Source organism: Rhinolophus ferrumequinum, chromosome X (genome assembly GCF_004115265.2).
Source record: "Rhinolophus ferrumequinum isolate MPI-CBG mRhiFer1 chromosome X, mRhiFer1_v1.p, whole genome shotgun sequence".
NCBI classification, from domain to species: domain Eukaryota; kingdom Metazoa; phylum Chordata; class Mammalia; order Chiroptera; family Rhinolophidae; genus Rhinolophus; species Rhinolophus ferrumequinum.
Window position 1 is genome coordinate 25471453 of NC_046284.1, and position 23740 is coordinate 25495192.

Sequence of the window (23740 nt, forward strand, 5' to 3'; positions counted from 1 at the left end):
CTTTTCTGTTAACAGTTTGCCTGGGTCATAGGGTGCCGCATCCATTGGGGATGTGGAGAGCTTTTGAAGTTCCAAAGCTCTTCCTGCACCAGATTCAGAGCCTGTGTGTTTCAGTAGTTCTGTTTACTCCTTCAGGGTTCCGCCCAGATAGGGGGCAACAGGGGCGGGGTGGGTTGTGAGAGGTGGCCCAGAGCAATGGCAGCAACCACCACCACAGCTGGCCCTGCTTCCATAGCTCCCTCCCCTTTGTGGAATTGGTTGGGCTGTGAATCTGTGTCTGTGGACCACACTTCTCAGAACTGCAAATATTCTGGTCTTTTCATCTGACACTGCTACTGTTCTGTCTAGCACTGGGAAGGTGGGGTTGGGGTGAGCTCTGGGAGGGTAAGGAGGGGGCGACTAGTCTCAGTGCCTAAGGCTTCCATTCTCTGTGGCAGTGAGGGCTTAAACCACTCTTTTCTGCCTTCTTCCCTCACTCTTTGCTCCAAGGTCTCTGCGGTGAGCGTTGGGTTCAGCGTGTTATATGCTGTCCACTCAGCCCTGTGGGCCATAAGCGGAGCCCTAGCAATCCGAGTTCTTCCCTGTCTTGCAGCTGCAGTAGTTTTGGGATGCAGCAAGCTCAGAGCACTGTGCTAGGTCTGCATCCTGAGCCCATGTGAACCCGTCTCTGTACTTCTCCCTTTCCTCCTCCCCTCTTGCGCAGTTTGCCCACCTTTAGGTGAATTCAGTAGTGAGCCTCTTCGTCTTGCCTGTCTGCTGTGCAGGGAATCCTTTATGGAGTTATAGTTTTTCTGTGTTGTAAATTCCAGGGAAGATTTCCAGAGTCTCACCTCACGCTGCCATTTTGATGACGTCCAAAAGTTAACCGATATCACTCATTCTTTCCTCCTTCTGGTCAGCTCTTTCACCTCAGCTGGCTATTTCATTCTTCAGTTCTTTTATTGAATTCTTCATCTCTAGAATTTCTATTTAGTTCATTTTTAAAATGTCAATCTCTTGAATAAAATGTTCATTTTGTTCTTTGATTTTGTTTCTGAGTTCATTAACCTGCCTATCTGTGGGGGTTTTTTTTGTTTTTGTTGTTGTTGTTGTTGTTTGCATTTCATTGAGTTTTTTCAGAACTGCAATCTTGAATTCTCTGTCATTTCAGTCACATATTTCCATGTCTTTATGTTTGTTTTCTGGAGTGTTTTTTTTATTATTATTTTCTTTCTTAGCTGTCTTGTTACCTTGCTTATTCATGGCAGTTAATGAATTATTATTTCTCTTTCTGGTTCTATGCAAGTGGGTTCTGCAACAGGTTGATATAAACAGGTCTCTCCATGCTTGCCAGTAGGTGTTGATTGAATGTTTTATTGTCTCTCCTGTTGTAGCCTTTTATTTTCTCTCACACTCTAGCATTATGTTTTCTCTTGTGCTCTTCTGGCTTGTTACATGATGAGGGGTTTCCTGTAAGGTGGGCTTCTCCTGTGAGCAGTTGCCTGGGTTTCAGGGCACTGCCTCTGTGGGAGAATGTGGAGAGCAATAAACTTCTGAGCTTCTGAAATTCCAATGCTGCCCCTGCAGCCCCATGGAGATCCTGTGTGTCTCAGCAGCTCTGGTTGCCCCTGCAGTGTTCCACCCAGAATGGTGGGGTTGGAGTGGCCTCTGAGAGGTGGCTGGTGCATTTGTGGCTTGAGCAATGGGTACTACCAACCCACAGTTTTCTTGCCCCTACAGTTTCTTCCCTTTTGCTGGAATTAGCTGTCTGTGGCTGCAGGACTGATGCTGCAGTTCTCAGTGCTGTAGATATTCTGTTATTTAATCTGACAGTACTACCATTTCTTCTGGATCCCACTTCCTACACTGGGAGCAGTGGGAAAGGCAGCTGGTCTCCATGTTTTTATTTTCTGTTTTCTGCCTGGCAATGAGGGCTAAAACCACCATTCTCACTCTTCTTTTTTTGATCTTTACTCCATGGTCTCTGTCATGAGTGCTACTTTCAGCCGTATTATATGCTGTTCCCTCAGGCAGGACTGGGCCACAGTGGGTGTGCTGCAGCCAGAATTCTTCCCTTTTGCATAATTGCAGTGAGCTCCCGACTGCAGTGAGCTCTGGTCTGTATCCTGCAATCCTGCGGCCCACGTCTCTGCGCTTACCCCTTCCTTCCTCCCCTGCTAGCTCGATTTGCCCACCTTCAGGTGATTCAATGTGTGGGTCTCTCAGACATGTTTGTGTGTTGTGCAGGGAATCCTTTGTTGAATTATAGCTGTTCAATTTGTTATTACTTCCAGGGGAGATTTCAAGAACTACTCCTCATGCCACCATTTCTGTCGACATCATTCTTAATATAGAAAACCCTAAAGACTCCACCAAAAACTATTAGGAATAATAAACATGTAGAAATACAGAAAAGTTACAGGATACAAAATCAATCTGCATTTCTATTTTGTGAGTTTGCATTTTCTCCAAGGTTTTTTTTAATCGTTTTTCAATCAAAATTGACATTCAATTTTATTTTATGTTAGTTTCAGGTGTACAGCATAGTTGTTAGACATTTACATAACTTAAGATGTGATCCTGCTAATTAGTCTAGTACCAACCTGGCACTATAGTTAGTACAATATTATTGATTATATTCCCTATGATTTCTTTTAAATTCCATGACTGTTTTCTATCAACTTGTACTTCTGAATCCCTTAACCTTTTTCATCCAACTCCCCAACCCTGCTCCAATCTGGCAACCATCAGTTTGTTCTCTGTATATATGAGTCTTTCTGTTTTGTTTTTTTCAATTATTCTGTTCTTTAGGTTCCACATATAAGTGAAATCATATTGTATTTACCTTTCTCAGTCTGACTTGTTTCACTTACCATAATACCCTATAGTTCCATTCATGTTGTCACAAATGAGAAGATTTTGTTCGTTTTTTATGGTGAAGTAATATTCCAGTATGTGCAGTGTGTGTGTGTGTGTGTGTGTGTGTGTGTGTGTGTGTGTCTTACTTTTTCTTTATCCAGTCGTCTATTGATGGGCACTTAGGTTGCTTCCATATCTTGGCTATTGTAATAAATGCTACAATGAACTTAGGGGTACGTATACCTTTTCGAATTAGTGTTTTGGATTCCTTGGGATAAATAACCAGAAGAGGAATTGCTGGGTCATAAGTTAGTTCTATTTTTAATTTCGTGAGGAACCTCCAAACCATTTTCCATAATGGCTGCACCAATTTGCAGTCCTACTAACAGTGCATGAGGGTTCCCTTTTCACCACATCCTAGCGAACACTTGTTGTATTTTCATTTATTGATGATAGCCATTCTGACAGATGTGAGGTGATATGTCATTGTGTTTTTAAGGCATTGAGCATCTTCTCATATGTCTATTGGCCATTTCTATGTAATCTTTGGAGATATGTCTATTCAGGTACTCTGCCCGTTTTTAAATTGTATTGTTTGTTTGTTTGTTTGTTTTGGTGTTAAGTTGAATGAATTCTTTATAAATTTTGGATATTAACCTCTTATCTCATGTTTCATGGGTGAATATCTTCTCCCTTTCAGTAGATTGTCTTTTCATTTGCTTGATGATTTCCTTTGCTGTGCAAAAATTTTTTGGTTTGATGTAGTCCCTTTTGTCTGTTTTTTTCCTTTTGTTTCCCTTGCATGAGGAGATATATCAAAAACAAAAATATATTAGTAAGAGCAATGTCCAAGAGTTTACTGCCTATGTTTACTCCTAGGAGTTTTATGGTTTCAGGGCTTACATTTAAGTCTTTATCCATGTTTATTTTATTTATATATATGGTGTAAGAAAGTGGTCTATTTTCATTTCTTTGCATGTGTCTGTCCAGTTTCCCATCACCATTCACTGAATAGAACTGTCTTTACCCCAATGTATAGTCTTACTTACTTTGTCGTAGATTTAATGACCATATAGGTAGGCATTGGTTTATTTCCGGGCTTTCTATTCTGTTTCATTGATCTATGTGTCTGTTTTTATGCCAGTACCATGTTGTTTTGATAACAATAGCTTGCAGCTATCAGGTAGTGTGATACCTCCAACTTTGTTCTTCTTCTCAAGATTGCTGTGGCTACTCAGGGTCTTTTGTGATTCCATATAAATTTTAAGATTATTTGTTCTAGTTCTGTGATAAGTGCCATTGTGTTTTAAAAGGGATATCATTGAATATATAGATTGCTTTGGGTAGTATGGAAATTATAACGATGTTAATTCTTCCCATCCACGAGCATGTTATATGCTTCCATTTATTTGTATCTTCTTCACTTTCTTTCTTCAATGTCTTATTATTTCCTGAGTACAGACCTTTTACATCCTTGGTTAAATTTACTCCTAGGGATTTTATTTTTATCGATGCTATTGTAAATGGGATTGTTTTCTTAAGTTTTCTTTCTGATACTTTGTGATTGGTGTATACAAATGCACTCAATTTCCAAATATTAATTTTGCATTCTTATACTTTACTGAATTCATTTATCAGTTCTATTAGTTTTTTTGTGGAATATTTAGGCATCTCTATATATAGTATCATGTCATCTGCAAACAGGGACAATATTACTTCTTTCGTTCAATTTGGATGGCTTTCATTTATTTTTCTTTTCTGATCTCTGTGGCCAGGACTTCCAATACTACGTTGAATATAAGTGGTAAAAGTGAGCACACTTGTCTTGTTCCTGATCTTAAGAGAAATACTTTTACCTTTTCCCTGTTGAGTATGATGTTACCTGTGGGATTGTTATATATGGCCTTTATTAAGTTGAGATATGTTCCCTCTATCTCCACGTTGATGAGAGTTTTTATCATAAATAGATGCTGGATTTTTTTTCAAATGCTTTTACTGCATCTATTCATACGATCATATGATTTTTATCTTTCATTTTGCTTATGTGATATGTCCCATTAATTGATTTGTGGATATTGAACCACCTTGCATGCCAGGAATATATTCCACTTAATCATGGTGTATGATCTTTGTAATGTATTACTGAATTCCGTTCGCTCATACTTTTTGAGTATTTTTAAATCTGTGTTTATCAGGGATATCAGCCTATAATTTTCTTTTTTTGTAATGTCTTTATATGGTTTTAGAATCAGGATAATGTTGGCTTCATAAAGTAATCTTTGGAGCCTTCACTCCTCTTGAAGTTTTTTGGAATACTTTGAGAAGGATAGTGTTAATTATTCTTTGAATATTTGGTTAAATTTAGCTGTGAGACCATCCAGTCCAGGACTTTTGTTTGTTGGCAGTTTTTTGATTACTGATGCAATTTTGTTAGTAGTAATCAGTTGGATCAGATTTTCTGTTGTTGTTTTTTTCTTGATTCAGTCTTGTAATAGTGCATATTTCTAGGAATTTGTCCATTTCTTCCAAGTTGTCCAAACTATTGGAATATAATTGCTCATAATCTTTAGTTATAATCCTTTATATTTTTGTGGTGTAATTTGTCACTTCTCTTTCATTTCTAATTTTATTTATTTGGGTCTTCTCTCTTTTAAAAAAATTTTATGAATATATAGCTAACATACAATAATATATTGATTTCAGGGGTACATCATAGTTATTCAACAGTACCCACTTGGCACTATACAGAGTTATTACCACATTATTTATTATATTCCCTATGCTAAAGAAGTGATCACCATGACAAGACCAGCAACCATCTGACACTGTATTATGCTATCACAATTTTATTGACTGTATTTCCTATGCCGTATATTACATGCCTAAGCCTTATTTGTTTTATATCTGGAACTTTGAACCTTTTATTATTCATTATCTATGACCCTCCTTTTTTATTAGAATTAATATTCAGTATTATTTTATGTCAATTTCAGGTGAACAGCAGTGTGGTTAGACATTTATATAATTTAGGAAGTAATCCCCCTGAATAGTACCCACCTGGAACTATACACAGGTATTACCATATTATTGATTATATTGCCTATACTTTACATCCCCATGACTATTTTGTAACTACCAATTTGTGGTTTCTTAACCCCTTCAACTTTTTCACCCTGCCCCCTCCCCTCTCCCAATAATCACTGCTCCAACTCTGGTACCCATCTGACAACATACATAATTATTACAATATTATTGACTATATCCCTTACACTATACCCTACATCCTCACAACTACTGTGTAACAAACAAATTGTACTTCCTACTGTCTTCCCCTTTTCACCCACCCCCAACCCTCTGCCCATCTAGCAACCATCAAAATGACCTCTGTATCTATGACTTTATTTCTGTTTCATTCGTTGTTTATTTTGTTCTTTAGATTCCACTTATAAGTGAAACCATATGACATTTGTCTTTTGCTGTCTGACTTACTACACTCAGCAAAATACACTGTAGGTCCACCCATATTGTCACAGATGGCAAGATTTCATTCTTTTTTTATGGCTGAATGATATTCCACTGTATATATGTACCACCTCTTCTTTATCCATTCATCCATTCAAGGACACCAAGGTTGCTTTCATATCTCTACTATTGTAAATAATGCTTCAATGAACATATGGATGTGAATGTCCTGTCAAAGCTGCGTTTTGGGTTTGTTTGGATAAATACCCAGAAGTGGGATTATTAGGTCCTTCTTGGTCTCCTGTTACAGTATTCGTTTTAAAGTCTATTTTGTCTGGTATAAGTATTGCCACCCCAACCTTTGTTTGTTTGTTTCCATTTTCATGAAATATGTGTTTCCATCCCTATACTTTCAGTCTGTATTGTCTTTTGATCTAAAATGAGTCTCTTGTAGGCAGCATATGTAAAGTTCTTGTTCTCTTATCCATTCAGCTCCATCTATCTTTTGATTGGAGCATTTAATCCATTAATATTGAAAATAATTGTTGATGGGTGTGTAGTTATTACCATTTTATTATTCACAATTTTTTATTTTTTATTTTTTTGTTTGTCTTAAAGAAGTCCCACTAAGATTCCTTATAATACCAGTTTGGTGATGATTAACTCCTTTAAATTTTTCTTGTCTGGGAAGCTCTTTATCTGTCCTTTGATTCTAAATGATAGCTTTGCTCAGTAGAGTAATCTTGGTTGTACGTTCTTTTTTTTCCATCACTTTGAATATTTCCTGCCGATCCCTTCTGGTCTGCAAAGTATCTTTTGAGAAATGAACTGATACACTTATGGGAGCTCCCTTGTAGGTAACTAACTGCCTTTCTCTTGATTCTTTTAAAAGTCTTTTTGTTCTTAACCTTTGGAATTTTAATCATGATGTGTCTTGGTGTGGGTTTGCTTGGGTTCAGCTTGTTTGGGACTCCCTGTGTTTCCTGGCTTCTATATTTATTTCCTTCACCACGTTAGGGAACTTTTCTGTCACTATTTCTTTTTTTTAAAATTACAGTTTATTGGGGTGACAATTGTTAGTAAAGTTATGTAGATTTCAGGTGTACATTTCTGTATTACATCATCTACAAATCACAATATGTGTTCACCACCCAGAGTCACTTCTCCTTCCATCACAATATATTTAATCCCCTTTACCCTCATCTACCACCCCCCACCCCTTTACCCTCTGGTAACCACTAAACTATTGCCTGTGTCTATGAGTTTTTGTTTCTTCATTTGTTTGTCTTGTTCCTTTGTTGTTTTTGTTTTATATACCACATATCAGTGAAATCATACGGTTCTCTGCTTTTTCTGTCTGACTTATTTTACTTAGCATTATAATCTCGAGATCCATCCATGTTATCACAAATGGTCCTGTTTCATCTTTTCTTACTGCTGAATAGTATTCCATTGTGTATATATACCACAACTTCTTTATCCATTCATCTATCGAAGGACATTTTGATTGTTTCCATGTCTTGGCCACTATAAATAAAGCTGCAATGAACATTGGAGCACACTTGTCTTTATGGATAAATGTTTTCAGATTTTTTTGGTAGATACCCAGGAGAGGGATTTCTGGGTCATATGGTAATTTTATTTGTAATTTTTTGAGGACCCTCCACATTGCCTTCCATAGCAGCTGCACCAATCTGCATTCCCGTCAACAGTGTATGAAGGTTCCTTTTTCTCTGCAGCCTCTCCAACACTTGTTACTATTTGTCTTGTTGATGATAGCCATTCTGACTGGGGTGAGGTGATATCTCATTGTGGTTTTTATTTGCATTTCTCTGATGATTAGTGATGTTGAGCATTTTTTCACATGTCTATTTGCCATTTTTATGTCCTCTTTGGGGAAATGTTTCTTCAGGTCCTCTGCCCATTTTTCAATTGGGTTGTTTGTTTTTTTGTTGTTGAGTTGCATGAGTTCCTTGTATATTTTGGATATTAGCCCCTTATTAGAGGCATTGTTTGCAAAAATCTTCTCCCATTCAGTTGGTTGCCTCTTTATTTTGTTGATGGTTTCTTATGCTGTGCAGAAGCTTTTAAATTTGATATAGTCCCATTCATTTATTTTAGTTTTTACTTCCCTTAGCTTTGGAGTCAAATTCATAAAATGCTCATGACCAAGTGGGGTTTATCCCAGGGGCACAAGGATGGTTCAACATCCGCAAATCCATCAATGTGATACATCACATAAACAAAATAAAGGACAAAAATCATATGATTATATCAATTGATGCAGAAAAAGCATTTCACAAGATACAACATCCATTTATGATTAAAACACTTAATAAAATAGACATAGAAGGAAAATATCTTAACATAAATAATTATTATTTTTAATAATTAATATAAAAATAATTATTTTTTCTATTTTTTTAACATTTATTATGAAAATTTTCAAAAATACAGAAAAGCTAAAAAAAAGTTATGCAGTGAACATAATATGCTTACTATCTAGATTCTACAATTAATTTTACAATGTTAGTTTACATATCCACTACTCATTTCCCTCTATTCATGTCATCCTTTTTTTTATGCATTTAAAAATAAGTTGCATGGCTTAAAGACTTAAATGTAAGGTCTGAAACCATAAAATACCTAGAAGAAAATATAGGAAGAAACTTCTCAGACATTACCCGGAGTAAGATTTTTACTGATATACACCCTCGCGCGAGGGAACTAAGAGAAAAAATAAACATGTGGGATTATATCAAACTAAAAAGTTTTTTCACAGCAAAGGAAACCATCAATAAAACAAGAAGGGATCCTACTGAATGGGAAAAGATATTTGCCAATGATATATCTGATAAGGGATTAATATCACAAATCTATGGAAAACTTACTCAACCCAACTCCAAAAAAACAAACGATCCAATTAAAAAATGGGCAGAGGACTTGAAGAGACATTTTTCTGAAAAGGACATACAGATGGCAAACAGACATATGAAGAAATGCTCAACCTCACTAACCATCAGAGAAATGCAAATAAAAACCACAATGAGATACCACCTCACCCCAGTCAGAATGGCTATCATCAATAAATCAACAAACAACAAGTGCTGGCGCGGATGTGGAGAAAAAGGAACGCTTGTGCACTGTTGGTGGGATTGCAGACTGGTGCAGCCGCTATGGAAAACAGTATGGAGGTATCTCAAAATTCTGAAAATGGAACTACCTTATGATCCAGTAATTCCACTCCTAGGTATCTATCCGGAGAAATCCAGAACTTCAATTCAAAAATCTCTATGCACTCCTATGTTTATTGCAGCACTATACACAATAGCTAAGACATGGAAACAACCAAAATGCCCATCGGTAGATGACTGGATTAAGAAACTGTGGTACATTTATACAATGGAGTATTATGCAGCCATAAAGAAGAAAGAAATCTTACCATTTGCAACAACATGGATGGATCTAGAGAACATTATGTTAAGTGAAATAAGTCAGACAGAGAAAGATAAGTACCATATGATCTCACTTATTTGCGGATTCTAAAGAAAAGAATAAGTGAATGAACTAATCAGAAACAGTTTGGGAGACAATGAGGAAAAACTGAGGGTTGCTAGATGGGCGGGAGGGGTGGGGGGTGGGGGGGAGGGTGAGGGGATTGGAGGGCAGTCGGTGACCACAGGATGGCCACGGGGTTTGAAAATTAATCTGGGGAACGTAATTTGGTGGTTACCAGAGCGTAAGGGTGTTGGGGGGTGTGGGATGAGGGTGAGGGGGATTAAATGTATGGTGATGGAAGGGGAGCTGACTCTGGGTGGGGAACACACAGTGTGATTTATGGATGATGTGATACAGAATTGCACAACTGAAATCTATGTAATTCTACTAACAATTGTCACCCCAATAAATTAAAAATAAATTTAAAAAAAAAAAAAAGAATCAGAAAAAAAGGGGTTGGATCCTGGCTCGGTCACTAACTAGCGAAGTGATGCCTTCAAAGCCCTCAGAGTAAACCAGATAGAGTATGATTAGGAACCGTGCTCTCTATGGCATCTTACTATATTTTGTTCTCCAGATATATTTGCTTCTGTTTGCTCTTTGGTATTTAGTAAAGATTTGCAAAGTCAAAAAAAAATAAATAAATAAGTTGCAAACATCAGTACACTTTACCCCTAAATATGTCAGCATGGATATCAATAACTTGGGTTTAATCATTTAGAGGTTTGGCTTCTTTTGGGGATAAAATTTACATACAGTGAAATACTCAAATCTTAAGTGTAACCTAAATTCTACTAAGACGTAATGTATTGCCATAACCCCTAGGAAGTTCCTTTATATCCCTTTCTGGTGAATACAAACCCCCAACTCATCCCCCAGAGGCAACCCTTTTCTGATTTTTTTCCACCAGTTTTGTTTGTTCTAGAACTTCATATAGATGCAGTGATATAATATGTACTCTTAGGTGTCTGGCTTCATTTGCTCAACATTATGGTTTTGAGATTAATCTACATTGGGCATGTTGCAGTAGTTCATTTATATTTTTTATTATTTTTTTAATTAGTTTCAGGTGTACAAGACAAAGTAATACTTAGACATTTATCATTTATATCCCTCACACTGTGGACCCCCCTCCCCCCATCCACTATCTCTCTGACATCGCACCGAGCCATCACATTTCTACTGTCTCCACTCCCAATGCTGTACTCCGCCTCTTGTAAGTGTATACATACATATATATACATATATATGTATAATATTATACTTGGCATTCATTATTGTTCAGCTTCAGGTGTACAGTGCAGTGATCAGACATCTACAACTTCCCTGAGGTGGTCTCCCAAATGGGACACGTGTCCATCGGATACCCTCAAAATCTTTGCAACATTATTGATTACGTTCCCCAGATTAATTTTCAAAACCCCGTGACCATCTTGTGGTTACTGACTGTTCTCTAATCCCCTCACCTTCCCCTTTACCCCCACCCCCCCGCCCATCTAACAACCCTCAGTTTTTCCTCTTTGTCTCCAAAACTGTTTCTGATTAGTTCATTCACTTATTCTTTTCTTTAGATTCCGCATGTAAGTGAGACCATATGGTACTTATCTTTCTCTGTCTGACTCATTTCACTTAACATAATGTTCTCTAGGTCCATCCATATTGTTGCAAGTGGTAAGATTTCTTTCTTCTTTACGGCTGCGTAATACTCCATTGTATAAATGTACCAAAGTTTCTTTTCTTTTTTTTTATAAGACACTTCAGAATATTTCGTTCCATCAGCTAAAAACAAAAGCAAAACAGTTCTAATTTAACAATGCCATATGTTTTCTACTGAAATTCTACTGACATGTAAATATACTTGTTCCAAAAATTTGAAAGAATTAACACAAACTTGATTGCAGGGGTAGGAGGGGAGGAGGGTCCAGGATGAGGCTAAGGAGTGTAAAAGGGTAAGTTTTACCTGTATTATTTTTTTTTAGCTTTATTTATTTATTTATTTATTTATTTATTTATTTATTTATTTTTTAATTTATTGGGGTGACAATTGTTAGTAAAATTACATAGATTTCAGGTGTGCAATTCTGTATCACATCATCTATAAATTACATTGTGTGTTCACCACCCAGAGTCAGTTCTCCTTCCATCACCATATATTTGATCCCCCTTACCCTCATCTCCCAGCCCCCAACCCCCTTACCCTCTGGTAACCACTAAATTACGTTCCCCAGATTAATTTTCAAACCCCGTGGCCATCTTCTGGTTACTGGTTGTTTTCTAATCCCCTCACCTTCCCCCTTACCCCCACCACCCCTGCCCATCTAGCAACCCTCAGTTTTTCCTCTTTGTCTCCAAAACTATTTCTGATTAGTTCATTCACTTATTCTTTTCTTAAGATTCCGCATATGAGTGAGATCATATGGTACTTATCTTCCTCTGTCTGACTTATTTCACTTAACATAATGTTCTCTAGGTCCATCCATGTTGTTGCAAATGGTAAGATTTCTTTCTTCTTTATGGCTGCGTAATACTCCATTGTATAAATGTACCACAGTTTCTTAATCCAGTCATCTACCGATGGGCATTTTGGTTGTTTCCATGTCTTAGCTATTGTGTATATTGCTGCAATAAACATAGGAGTGCATAAAGATTTTTGAATTGGAGTTTTGGATTTCTCCGGATAGATACCTAGGAGTGGAATTACTGGATCATAGGGTAGTTCCATTTTCAGATTTTTGAGATACCTCCATACTGTTTTCCATAGTGGCTGCACCAATCTGCAATCCCACCAACAGTGCACAAGCGTTCCCTTTTCTCCACATCCGCGCCAGCACTTGTTGTTTGTTGATTTATTGATGATAGCCATTTTGACTGGGGTGGTATCTCATTGTGGTTTTTATTTGCATTTCTCTGATGGTTAGTGAGGTTGAGCATTTCTTCATATGTCTGTTTGCCATCTGTATGTCCTTTTTAGAAAAATGTCTCTTCAAGTCCTCTGCCCGTTTTTTAATTGGGTCTTTTGTTTTTTTGGAGTTGAGTTGAGTGAGTTTTTTATAGATTTGTGATATTAATCCTTTATCAGATATATCATTGGCAAATATCTTTTCCCATTCTGTAGGATCCCTTTTTGTTTCATTGATGGTTTCCTTTGCTGTGAAAAAACTTTTTAGTTTGATGTAATCCCACATGTTTATTTTTTCTCTTACTTTCCTCGCGCGAGGGGATATATCAGTAAAAATCTTACTCTGGGTAATGTCTGTGAAGTTTCTTTTTATATTTTCTTCTAGGTATTTTATGGTTTCAGATCTTACATTTAAGTCTTTAAGCCATTTTGAATTTATTTTTGTATATGGTGTAAGGAGGTGGTCCAGCTTGATTTTTTTGCATGTGTCTGTCCAGGTTTCCCAGCACCATTTATTGAATAGACTGTCTTTACTCCATCGTACATTCTTGCTTCCATTGTCATAGATTAAATGGCCATATAGCCATGGATTTATTTCTGGACTCTCTATTCTGTTCCATTGATCTATGTGTCTGTTTTTATGCCAGTACTATGCTGTTTTGATTACTGTAGGCTTGTAGTATAATTTGAAGTCAGGTATTGTTATACCTCCCACTTTATTCTTATTTCTCAAGATTGCTGAGGCTTCAATTCCTTGCTCTCTCTCTTCTTCTGGTATCCCTATAATGCAAATGTTGGTATGCTTGATGTTGTCCCAGAGGCCCCTTAAACTCTCTTAATTTTTTTGAAGTCTTTGTTTTTTGCTGTTTTGATTGGGTGTTTTCTGCTACATTATTTCTAAATCTCTGATTGATCCTCTTCGCCATGTAATCCACTGTTGATTCCATGTAATATATTCTTCATTTCCATTATTGTATTCTTTAATTCTGACTGCTTCTTTTTTTATGTTTTCTATCTCCATTTTTATGTTTCCTATCTCTTTGTTGAAGTTCTCCCTGAGATCATCGAGCATCTTTATAGCTAGTGTTTGGAACTCTGTGTCTGGTAGATTACTTGTCTCCAGATCTTTTTCTGGAACTTTGTTCTGTTCTTTTATTTGGGGCATATTTCTTTGTCTCCCCATTTTGGTTGCCTCACTGTGTTTGTTTCTGTGTATTAGGTAAGGCTGTTATGTGTCCCAGTCTTAATAGAGTGGCCTTATGGTGTAGGTGTGCTGTGAGACTCAGTGGCACAGTCTTTCTGGTCACTTGTGCTATGCACTCCAAGTGTTTCCTTGTGTGGGTTGTGTGTGCCCCCCTCTTGTAATTGAACCTTGGTTGCTACTTGCACTTCAATTGGAGAGATTGGCCCTGAAGCTTATTGGTTGTGAGGACTGGCCTTGACCACAGTGGAAAAGTTGTGGCACTGGGGCTGACCCTACAGAGCAGGATCTGCCTCAGCAGTGCTCTGTTGCCTGCCCAATCTGTGCCTTGGGTGTGTCATCCTTGGAGGAGCCTGGGTGATGCTCCAGCTCATTTGAAAGCTTGCCACTGGGGCTGCAATTCTGCAGGTCACCTGAAAGGGGACCTACTGCAGGTCAAGTTCAGCCACAGCCTATGGCCCACCCAGAGCCACCAGGCAGGAGCCACAAAGCAATCCACAGATCGCTTCCACCCACACTGTGCTTGGAAGTGCCTTGAGAGGCCAAGCTTTGCACCAAAACCAGCTGCCGCTAGTGCCAGGCTTAGGGCTGCTCAGCAGAGATACAGGACATGCTCAAGTCAGAGGCTGCTTTTCTGGGTTTCATAAAACTTTGAGAATCCTGGGAAAGTCTGCAGCATGAACCAAGGCAAGCCATTTGTATGAAAAAGCCACTAGAAGTGACTTGGATGTGCCCAAAAGTTGGGTTGGGGGGTATCTCCAATCACCAATGCATGGCAAATGAACAGTTAGCCAACTTAATGGAGGCTTATATATGGTGGCTGCCTGTGTCTGCATGCTGTGAAGGGGGAGGACTCAACAAAGAAACAATGGCCTCCCCCAGCTTGTCAGTCCAAGAGAAAGCTGCCCCTCCAGCCCTCGTCGTGCAGCCAGACAACTTAGTTTCCTGCCATATGTCTGTGCTGCCTCTCCAGCTGCTGCCCCAGTACTGGAGCTCAGATCCACTGATTCCTTCAGTGAGTAAGTCTGTGCTCGGTCCCTTTAAGAGGAGCACCTGTGACTCCAGCTGTCCTCCATTTTACTCAATCACAATCTCTGCTGGTTTTCACAACTAGAAATTATGGGAACTTCTTTTCCCGGCAATAGAACCCTGTGCTGGGGAGAGGCTGGGACCCCTCACTCCTCCAGGGCAGACCTCTTCAGCTGAGATATCCCTCCCAATTTTTAATGGTCACACATGGGTGTGGGACCAGCCCGTTCTGCATCTCTGCCCCTCCTACCAGTCTCAAGGTAGCTTCTTCCGCATGTCTTTAGTTGTAGGGCTTTAGTTTAGCAAGATTTTAGGCGATTCTCAATGATGGTTGTTCTGTAGTTTAATTGTAATTTTTATATGGTCGTGAGAGAAGGTAAGACAGTGTTTACCTACTGTGCTATCTTGACTGGAACTTGAGTTCTCTCCCCTTTTTTCTTGATGACTCTAGTTAAAGGTTGTAAATTTTATCTTTCCAGAGAACCAGCTCTTGGTTTTTTTGATCTTTTGTATAGTTTTTTAGATTCTATTTAGCTTATTTCCACTCTTATCTGTATTATTTCCTTTCTTCTACTCACTTTGGGTTTTGTTTGCTGTTCTTTTTTTAGTTCCTTTAGGTTTAAAGTTAGATTGTTTATGAGATTTTCTTGTTTCTTGAGGTTGCCCTGTATTGCTATGAATTTCCCTCTTAGGATTTCTTTCTTATGTCCCAGAGATTATGGGTCATTGTGTTTTCATTTTCTTTTTTAAAAAAGATTTTTATTAAAATATAGCTAACATACAATATTATATTACTTTCAGGAGTACACCATAGTTATTAAACATTTATAAACATAAAGAAGTGATCACCATGATAAGTTCAGAAACTATCTGACACCATACCATGCTATCACAGTATTATTGACTATATTACCTATGCTGTAAATTAAATCCCCATGACTTGTTTTTTACATTGAAATTTGAACCTCTTATTTACTTTCAACTTTACCCTCCTTTTTAAAATTTTCATTTACAGTTGACATTCAATATTGTTTTGTATTAATTTCAGGTATACTGCATAATGGTTAGCCATTTATATAATTTAAGAAGTGATCCCACTGACAAGACTAGCACCCACCTGGAACTATACACAATTACCGTATTATTGACTATATTCTCTATGCTTTACTTTGCATCCCATAACTATTTTGTAACTACTAATTTGAACTTCTTAATCCCTTCACCTTTTTCACCATGCCTGTCAACACTCCTCCCATCTATTATCCCAATAAATCTAGTAGCCATCTGACACCACACATAGTTATTACAATATTATTCACTATATTACTATGTTGTACCTTACAACCCCACGATTACTTTGTAACAACCTATTTGTTCTTCTTACTCCCTTCCCCTTTTTCACCGGCTCCCATGACCCCCTCCAATCTAGCAACAATCGAAACTTCTTTCTATGAGTTTATTTTTGTTTTGTTTGTTCATTTATTTTGTTCTCTAGATTTCACATACAAGCAAAATCACATTGCGTCTATATTTCTCTTTTTTACATACTCCACTCAGCATAATACCTCCAGATCCATCCGTGCCACCAGATGGCAAGAACCCATTCCCTTCCATGGCCAAGCAATATTGCATTGTATATATATATATATATCTCCTCCTCTTTATCCATTCATCCATTGTGATACCCAGGCTACCTCCACATATTGCCCCTTGTAAAAAATGATGCAGTGAAAAAATGGATGCACATATCCCCTTGAAGTAGCATTTTGGATTTCTTCATATAAATACCCAGCAGTTGGATTACTGGGTCCTTCTTTGTCTTTTGTTATCGTCTTTGTTTTAAAGTCTATTTTGTCTGGTATAAGTTTTGTTACTCCAGCTTTTTTTTTCAATTCCATTTTCATGAAATATCTTTCCTTCCCTTTACTTTCCATCTGTGTGTGTCATTTGATCTGCAGTGAGTCTTTTATAGACAGCATATGTATTGGTTTTGTATTCTTATCCATTCAACTACTATATGTCTTCTGACTGGATAATTTAATCCATTTACATTGAAAGCAATTGCAGATAGATATGTAGTTATTGCCATTTTATTATTCATATTTATGTTTCTTTTTCTTGTTGTTCTTCTTCTTCTCCTCTTCCTCCTCCTCCTCCGCCACCACCTCCTCCTCACCCTCTTCATCCTCCTCGTCCTCCTTCAAGAAGTCCCTTTAACATTTATTTTAATACTGACTTGGTGATGATAAACTCCTTTAGCTTTTTCTTGTCTCAGAAGCTCTTTATCACTCCTTCTATTCTAAATGATAGATTTGATAGATAGAGTAATTTTGGTTGTAGGTCCTTGCTTTTCATCACTTTGAATATTTCATGCCAATCCCGTCTGGCCTGCAAAGTTTCTGTTGAAAAATCATCTGACAGTCTTATGGGAGCGCCCTTATAAGTTACTAGTTGCCTTTCTCTTGCTGCTTTTAAGATTCTCTCTTTGTCTTTAAACATTAGCATTTTAATTATGATGTGTCTTGGTGTGCGCTTGTTTGGTTTTATCTTGATTGGGACCCTCTGCACTTCTGGGCTTGTATGTCTATTTCTTTCACCAGGTTAGGGAAGTTTTCAGTCATTATTTATTCAAATAGGTTCTCAAATCCTTGCTCTCTCTCTTCTCCTTCTGGAACCCCTTTAATCTGAACGTTGCTATGCTTGATGTTGTCCCAGAGGTCCCTTAAACTATCCTAATATTTTAATTCTTTTTTCTTTTTGCTATTATAATTGGATGTTTTCTGCCCCCTTGTCTTCCAAATTGCTGATTCAATCCTCTTCTACATCTAATCTGCTGTTGATTTTTGTCTAGTGTATTCTTCATTTTAGTTATTGTATTCTTCATTTCTGACTGGTTCTTTTTTATGGTTTCTGGTCCTTTTGAAGATATCAAGCATAAACTTGATATCTCTTTGTTCAAGTTCCCACTACGTAGCCAGTGTTTTGAACTCTGTGTCTCATAGATTGCTTGCCTCCATTTTGTTTATTTCTTTGTGTGGCGTTTTTTTCTGTTCTTTCATATGGCACATGTTTCTTTGTCTCCTCATTTTGGCTACCTCTCTTTGTTTGTTTCTATGTATGAGGTAGATTTACTACGTCTCTTAGTCTTGGCAGGTTAGCCTTATGTATTAGGTGTTCTGTGGGGCCCAGTGATACAGTCTCCCTGATAAACTGCGCTGGTTGCTCCAGGAGTGTCCCTTGTGTGGGTTGTGTGTGCCTTCCTGTTGTAGTTGAGTCTTGATTGCTGCTGACACATCTATGGATGGGATTGACTCTCAGGCTGACTGGTGGTGAGGATTGGCCATGAGCATAGCATATGAGCTGCTGGTCAAGGGCTGACCCCATGGAGTGGGATTCACCCCAGTGGGCTCTGGTCCCTGCCCAGACCACACTTTGGGCATGCCGCTTGTGTGGATATTCAAGTGGTGCTCTGTTGTGGTCTGAAGCCAGCCACTGGGTCTGTTAGTTGTGGGGCCTCTTGTGAGGAGCTCAACCACTGCCTTTGACCAGCCCTGGGCAACTAGATAGGAGCTACAAAATGATATGCAGTTGGTTGCTGCCTGTACTGGACCTAGAAGTGTGTGGGATAGGCCACACTGTAAACCAAAGCTGGCTGCCACCAATACCAGGCCTGGGGCAGCTCAGCAAAAGGCCCAGGACACCTGAGGCCTGCTGCCACCTGCTGGCTGCCTGTAAGTCTAGCTGCTGACAGAGCCTCAGGTGGTATGTGAGTTGGGTGAGACTGAGTCTCAAGGTTTCACCAGGGTGGAGTAAATGGTGTTCACCAGGTTAATGCAGATTCATATTTGGCACCAGTACTGAGCCCAGTCCACTCAGCAAAAGGCACAGAGCACAGTGAGGCCAGCCATGGTTTGCCTGGAGTTTGCAGACCCCCAATAGTTTCCAATAAATAATGCAGTGTGGCCAAAGGTGGAGGGCTGCCATGGAAAGAGCCTCAGGTGGTCTGTGATTTGGGTGGTGGGGGTTCTCGTGAGTCGCCAGGGTGGAGCAAGTGGAGATCACCAAGCCAATGAAGATTCAGATTTGGCCATGTGGAGGAAGGGCTCAAGACAGGAAAGGTGGCACCCACCTGCCAGCTGGGAAGGAGGAGGGCTCAACATAGGGACAATGGCAGCTGTCCCTCCAACCCTAGCCCTGGAGCCACACAATTCATTCTCTCCCTTTATGTCTCTGGAGCCTACTGAGCCACCATCATTCTACCAGAGCCTGGGGTGAGTGCCTGCAAGTGAATGAGTTTCTGTGCAGGCCCCTTAAGAGGATGCCTGTGTTTCTAGAAGCCTCCCTCTCATCCCAACTAACACAGTCGTCACTGGTTTTCACAGCCAGATGTTGTGGGGGCTCCTCTTCCCAGCACTGGAGCTCTGGGCTAGGAATCCTGGTATGGGGCTGGGACCACTCATTCCTCAGGGGAAAAGTCTGTAGTTGAGATATCCCTTCTGGTTCTCAACCGCCACACGTGGGTGTGGGGCTAGCCCATTTAGTGTTTCCACCCCTCCTACTAGTCTCAGTGTGGCCTCTTCTTTATATCCTTAGGATTTCTGTTCAGCTAGTCTTCAGATGGTTCTCCAGGTTGATTATTCTATAATTTAGTTTTCATTTTGATGTGGTGATGGGAGGAGGCAAACACATTCTTTACCTACTCCACCATCTTGACCAGAATCCCAGTTTTTTCCAGGGTTTTTAAGGGCATTGTGTGTGTGTGTGTGTGTGTGCACGCATGCGCGCGTGTGTGCGCGCGTAATGGCATTTCCAGTGCTTTGGCATAAACAGCTTTCTGTATTTAATTTAAAGAAGCAAGAGGTCAAAATGGCATAGAAGAAAATTGCCATATTGTGCCTAAGTTGAAGTGCTTCCCATTCTGAAATTGAATATACAATGAAGTAGCAGCTAAAGAGGACAAGGCAAAGGATCCAACTGATAATCAGGAAAATGTGTATCAGAATATGGTTTTTCCTGTTATTTTAAGCAAACCTTCTTTCAGAGAAAGTCATGACAGTTCATTATAAACTGATCTACTCTGGGAAGCTGATTTGTGAGCAAATATTTCAACCTGGCACATTAGGTTTGGAAGCAAAGTACCATCACATTAGACTGCAAAAGTAATTTTAGGTTGAAAGGAAAGCAGTACGCTTTGGTGAGGAGGGATCTTTGTTTGTTTTTCCTTGGGTTTCTTGACAATAAACCATAGTATGTGTTATTGGTAGTGTTTTTGCAATATAACAATGTGACTTATGTCTGCCCTACTACAGAAAGAACTAGCTGTTTGTATCTGCTAATAAAATTCAAGGTGATAAGCCTCCCTTAAATATACCTTCTAGTTTTGTTTTAAATGCTAGCTATAATAAAATTGAAGTCAAGTTTCAGTAAGGCTACATTTCTATTCAAGTTGGCTAGAACTCCTCACGATGTCTTCACATCTTAAATCAACCCCAATCTATTAAACTCTCACATTTAAAAAATGGCTTATTAGGTCATTTAATGTTTTAAGAGACTTAAAAGCAGATATACAGCCCATGGCTTAGAAGTGAACCAGTAATCTAAACAAACATGGCATAACAATGACTGCCTGGATTGGATTCTAAAGGCCAAAGGTTGAGTAGGTCATCAAGAAAGGTTTCCCTTCTGGCTACAGCTCAGAAGTCTGCAAATCCAGAAAACAGTGTGCCTGGCAGCATAGACCATTAATTTTGTTCAAGGGCAGCATCCTGGAAGCTCTGAAGACATCTTTAAAGGAAACCTGTCCTGCTGAGAGCTTGTGGAAGGAAAGAAGTGACAAATCATCTGAGTCAGCCACGATCTGCTCCCCAGGAGTATATCCCTAGCATTTTCCTTTACAATATCAGTGAGACTGAAGCAATTATTTTTTTTATTAATTTCAGGTGTACAAAGCAACATAATAGTTAGATATTTACACCCCTCACAAAGTGATAATCCCCCTCCTCCAAGCTACTACTCCTCTGACACCTTATATAGATGTTACAATTCCATTGACTATCTTCCTTATGTTATACTCCACCTCCCGTGACACACACACACACACACACACACACACACACACACACACGTATATGTGTGTGTATATATTTACTTATAGTTGACATATGATATTATTCTACTTCAACTTCAGTTGTACAGCATCTACACAATGATTTCTTTTATTCCTTCTTCTGAAGGCTTTTCCTTCACATTTATAATACAGAAAAGATGTTCTCAGTACCCAAAGAGAAAAAGAAAGATCCATGAAAGGTCTAGAGGTATTTTTCAGTTTGATTACTGGTCATGGATTTCACCTGAGTATCTCTTATGAAAAATGCTGTAAAGTCAGGAATATCCTAACTGATAATGTCCTTGTCAGAGAGGAGAGAGAGAGAGAAAGAACAGTCAATGAATAGAGGCTCCTATTTTTGGTTCAAAAGCCAACAGTTGATTACCTATAAATGGATTAGCTACATTGCAGATTCTTCATTCAGATGGGACTTACCTATAGCCAAGTGCAGACCTAAAATAAGAAAGAATGGTTCTTTTAACAGTGGATGGCCTGAGATGAAATCCAGGCTCTACCACTACCCAGAAATGTGATCTTAGACAATTTATCTAATTTATCTGAGCCTCAATTTCCCCATCTGTAGAATGGAGATAATTCATACCTAACAGTGCCTGGCATCTAGTAAACAGTAAATGTTGGATCTGGTTCTTGTATAGAGTAATTAAAAATGATGAAGGCAGAAAACTAAAAGTGGTGGAGATGAATGTCTATTTTTTTTTTCTGTTTTGAGGCCATATAAGGAAGCTTTGGATTACCTGTGATGCTTTTGTAATTTATGCTATTTTCCTTCCTAGCATTCAATAATCAAAATTTGACAGTATTGCTTTTAGGGTGCTGTGTTAAGAAGTTCCCTGTTATGCAATTGAAACCAAGTCTGTTACCAAATAAGGTGAATTGACCCAGGAAGCATATTATTCCCACAGGAAAGCTGTGCTTCTAGACTGTGTGCATCGAGCCAGGATAGTGACTACCCTCTTGAGAAGACCCTGAGCAGCAGTCCTATCAAATCTGAACGTGAAGCACTACTAGTAGGTAAGGAAGCTAACACACACATGCAATATATAGAGTACAGTGGAGAGGGGGAGGGGTTTACTTAAGATGAATAAACATACACTGAGCATTTATGAAACATGACAGTGCAAGGACCCAGAGTCCTGAAGACAACGTGATAGGAACAATAAAGATTTCCATACAAATAGCAGCAATCCCCAGCCCTCTTCAAGCTCCTCGTGGCCACTGCCACATCAAGTGTGTCAGTATAAGCACTTTGCTAAGAGGGTGTCTGCTAAAGAAACACACTGTAGTGTTTTTTTTTTAATCTCTGTGCAAGGATAGCTGAGCCCTCTCACTCCCAGTGAAGGGACAGTGCAGATACTGTTTGTTTGGCAGAGCTTTTCCAGATGAGCCTCTAGAGGAAGTGTGTGCCTCTCTTAAGTTTTTCCAAGTCACCAGCAGATGACTCAGGACGCTGCCTGTGGGGTGTTGGACACTGGTGGGCTCTGATGACATAAATTCTAGAATTTCTCTCATTATATAAAAATTCATTCACAGAGGCAAGATAGAATAAGTGGTTAAGGAATAAGACAGACCTGGCTTCTGTCTGACCACACTATTTCCATTCTGAGCCTCAGTTCTGCCATCGGCAAAATGGGCATAATAATATTACCTATGTCAAAGGGCAGCTGTGAGTATGAAATACAATAATTCATCTAAATCACTTAGTACCATACTAAGCCCATAGTTAAGACCTCAATAAATGAGAAAGGTTTTGCACTTACAGTGCTATTCACAAATGGTTGTTGACTTTTAATTCTATTTGGAGAGCAGTAGCAGACTGAGGTCCTAAAATATTTAGTCTTTTAAAATGGGCTAATCTTGGGCCTCAGCAGATAGCCCTAGCTGCCTTCTAGGAAGCTGAGCCCACACAGTAGCCCCACCCCTATCACAAAAGTTCTCCACACTGACCAGCTTCTGCATATTTTTAAGATATGCCTCTTTCGGTAATGGATATTGTACTCAGATTTAACAGTTTGATATGTTAATAAAGATACACAGGGGGATTTGCCATTCATTCTTCAAGAAAAGTGACAATTTATTTCCATTTTCCAATTCAAAGTTCTTTAACAAATTGGCATGGCAACTGGGAGACCTATCAGAGAAGAGCTGGGAGTAGGGGGAAGCTTCTGTAAATGGATAGTTCTAGAAACAAAGATTCTTGGAATAAGTGTTTCTTGTTTTGTTTTTTGTTATTTGTTTCTAAAGAAAGTAGTCTTGGGTTGACAGAGGGAAGGGAAAAATCTATTTTTTAAATTGTTTTTTTGGGGGTATGAACCCACAAAAACTGCTTAGTGTTTTGAAACCTATAGAGTTGTTTCTTGGCATTTGACAGCCTTTCTTGACCATGGCATCTAGAATTCCTTTGAACGTGGACTGTCTTCTTCAGAATTTAAGTTTCTCATGTTGAGTCACTGTTTAGAAATTCAATTTGCCTAGTCATTTAAGAAGAAAGTAGTGTTATAAATAACAGCATCCATTTTGAACAGATTTTGAAACATACCATCAGTTCTTCCTGGATCCCACAATGCACCCCCTTGCCATCTAATATTTGGAGGATTTTCACAAAGAACTGGTTTGAACTTCAAGCTACAATTTAAACTTGTGATATTCTTCGTCAATCACTAAAAGACACAGACAAGTTGTAGTTCAT

The 23740-nt window shown here is 38.8% G+C and overlaps 1 protein-coding gene across 13 annotated transcripts in view; it reads left to right on the top strand.

The window, feature by feature from the left end:
- Positions 1–23740, top strand: part of ENOX2 (ecto-NOX disulfide-thiol exchanger 2) — a 454293-nt gene that overhangs the window by 424955 nt on the left and 5598 nt on the right. For all 13 annotated transcript variants that reach the window (XM_033118206.1, XM_033118225.1, XM_033118235.1 and 10 more), the window contains one exon: positions 21957–22065. In XM_033118206.1, the coding sequence (XP_032974097.1) occupies positions 21957–22065 (109 nt within the window). The remainder of the gene's footprint in view (positions 1–21956; positions 22066–23740) is intronic.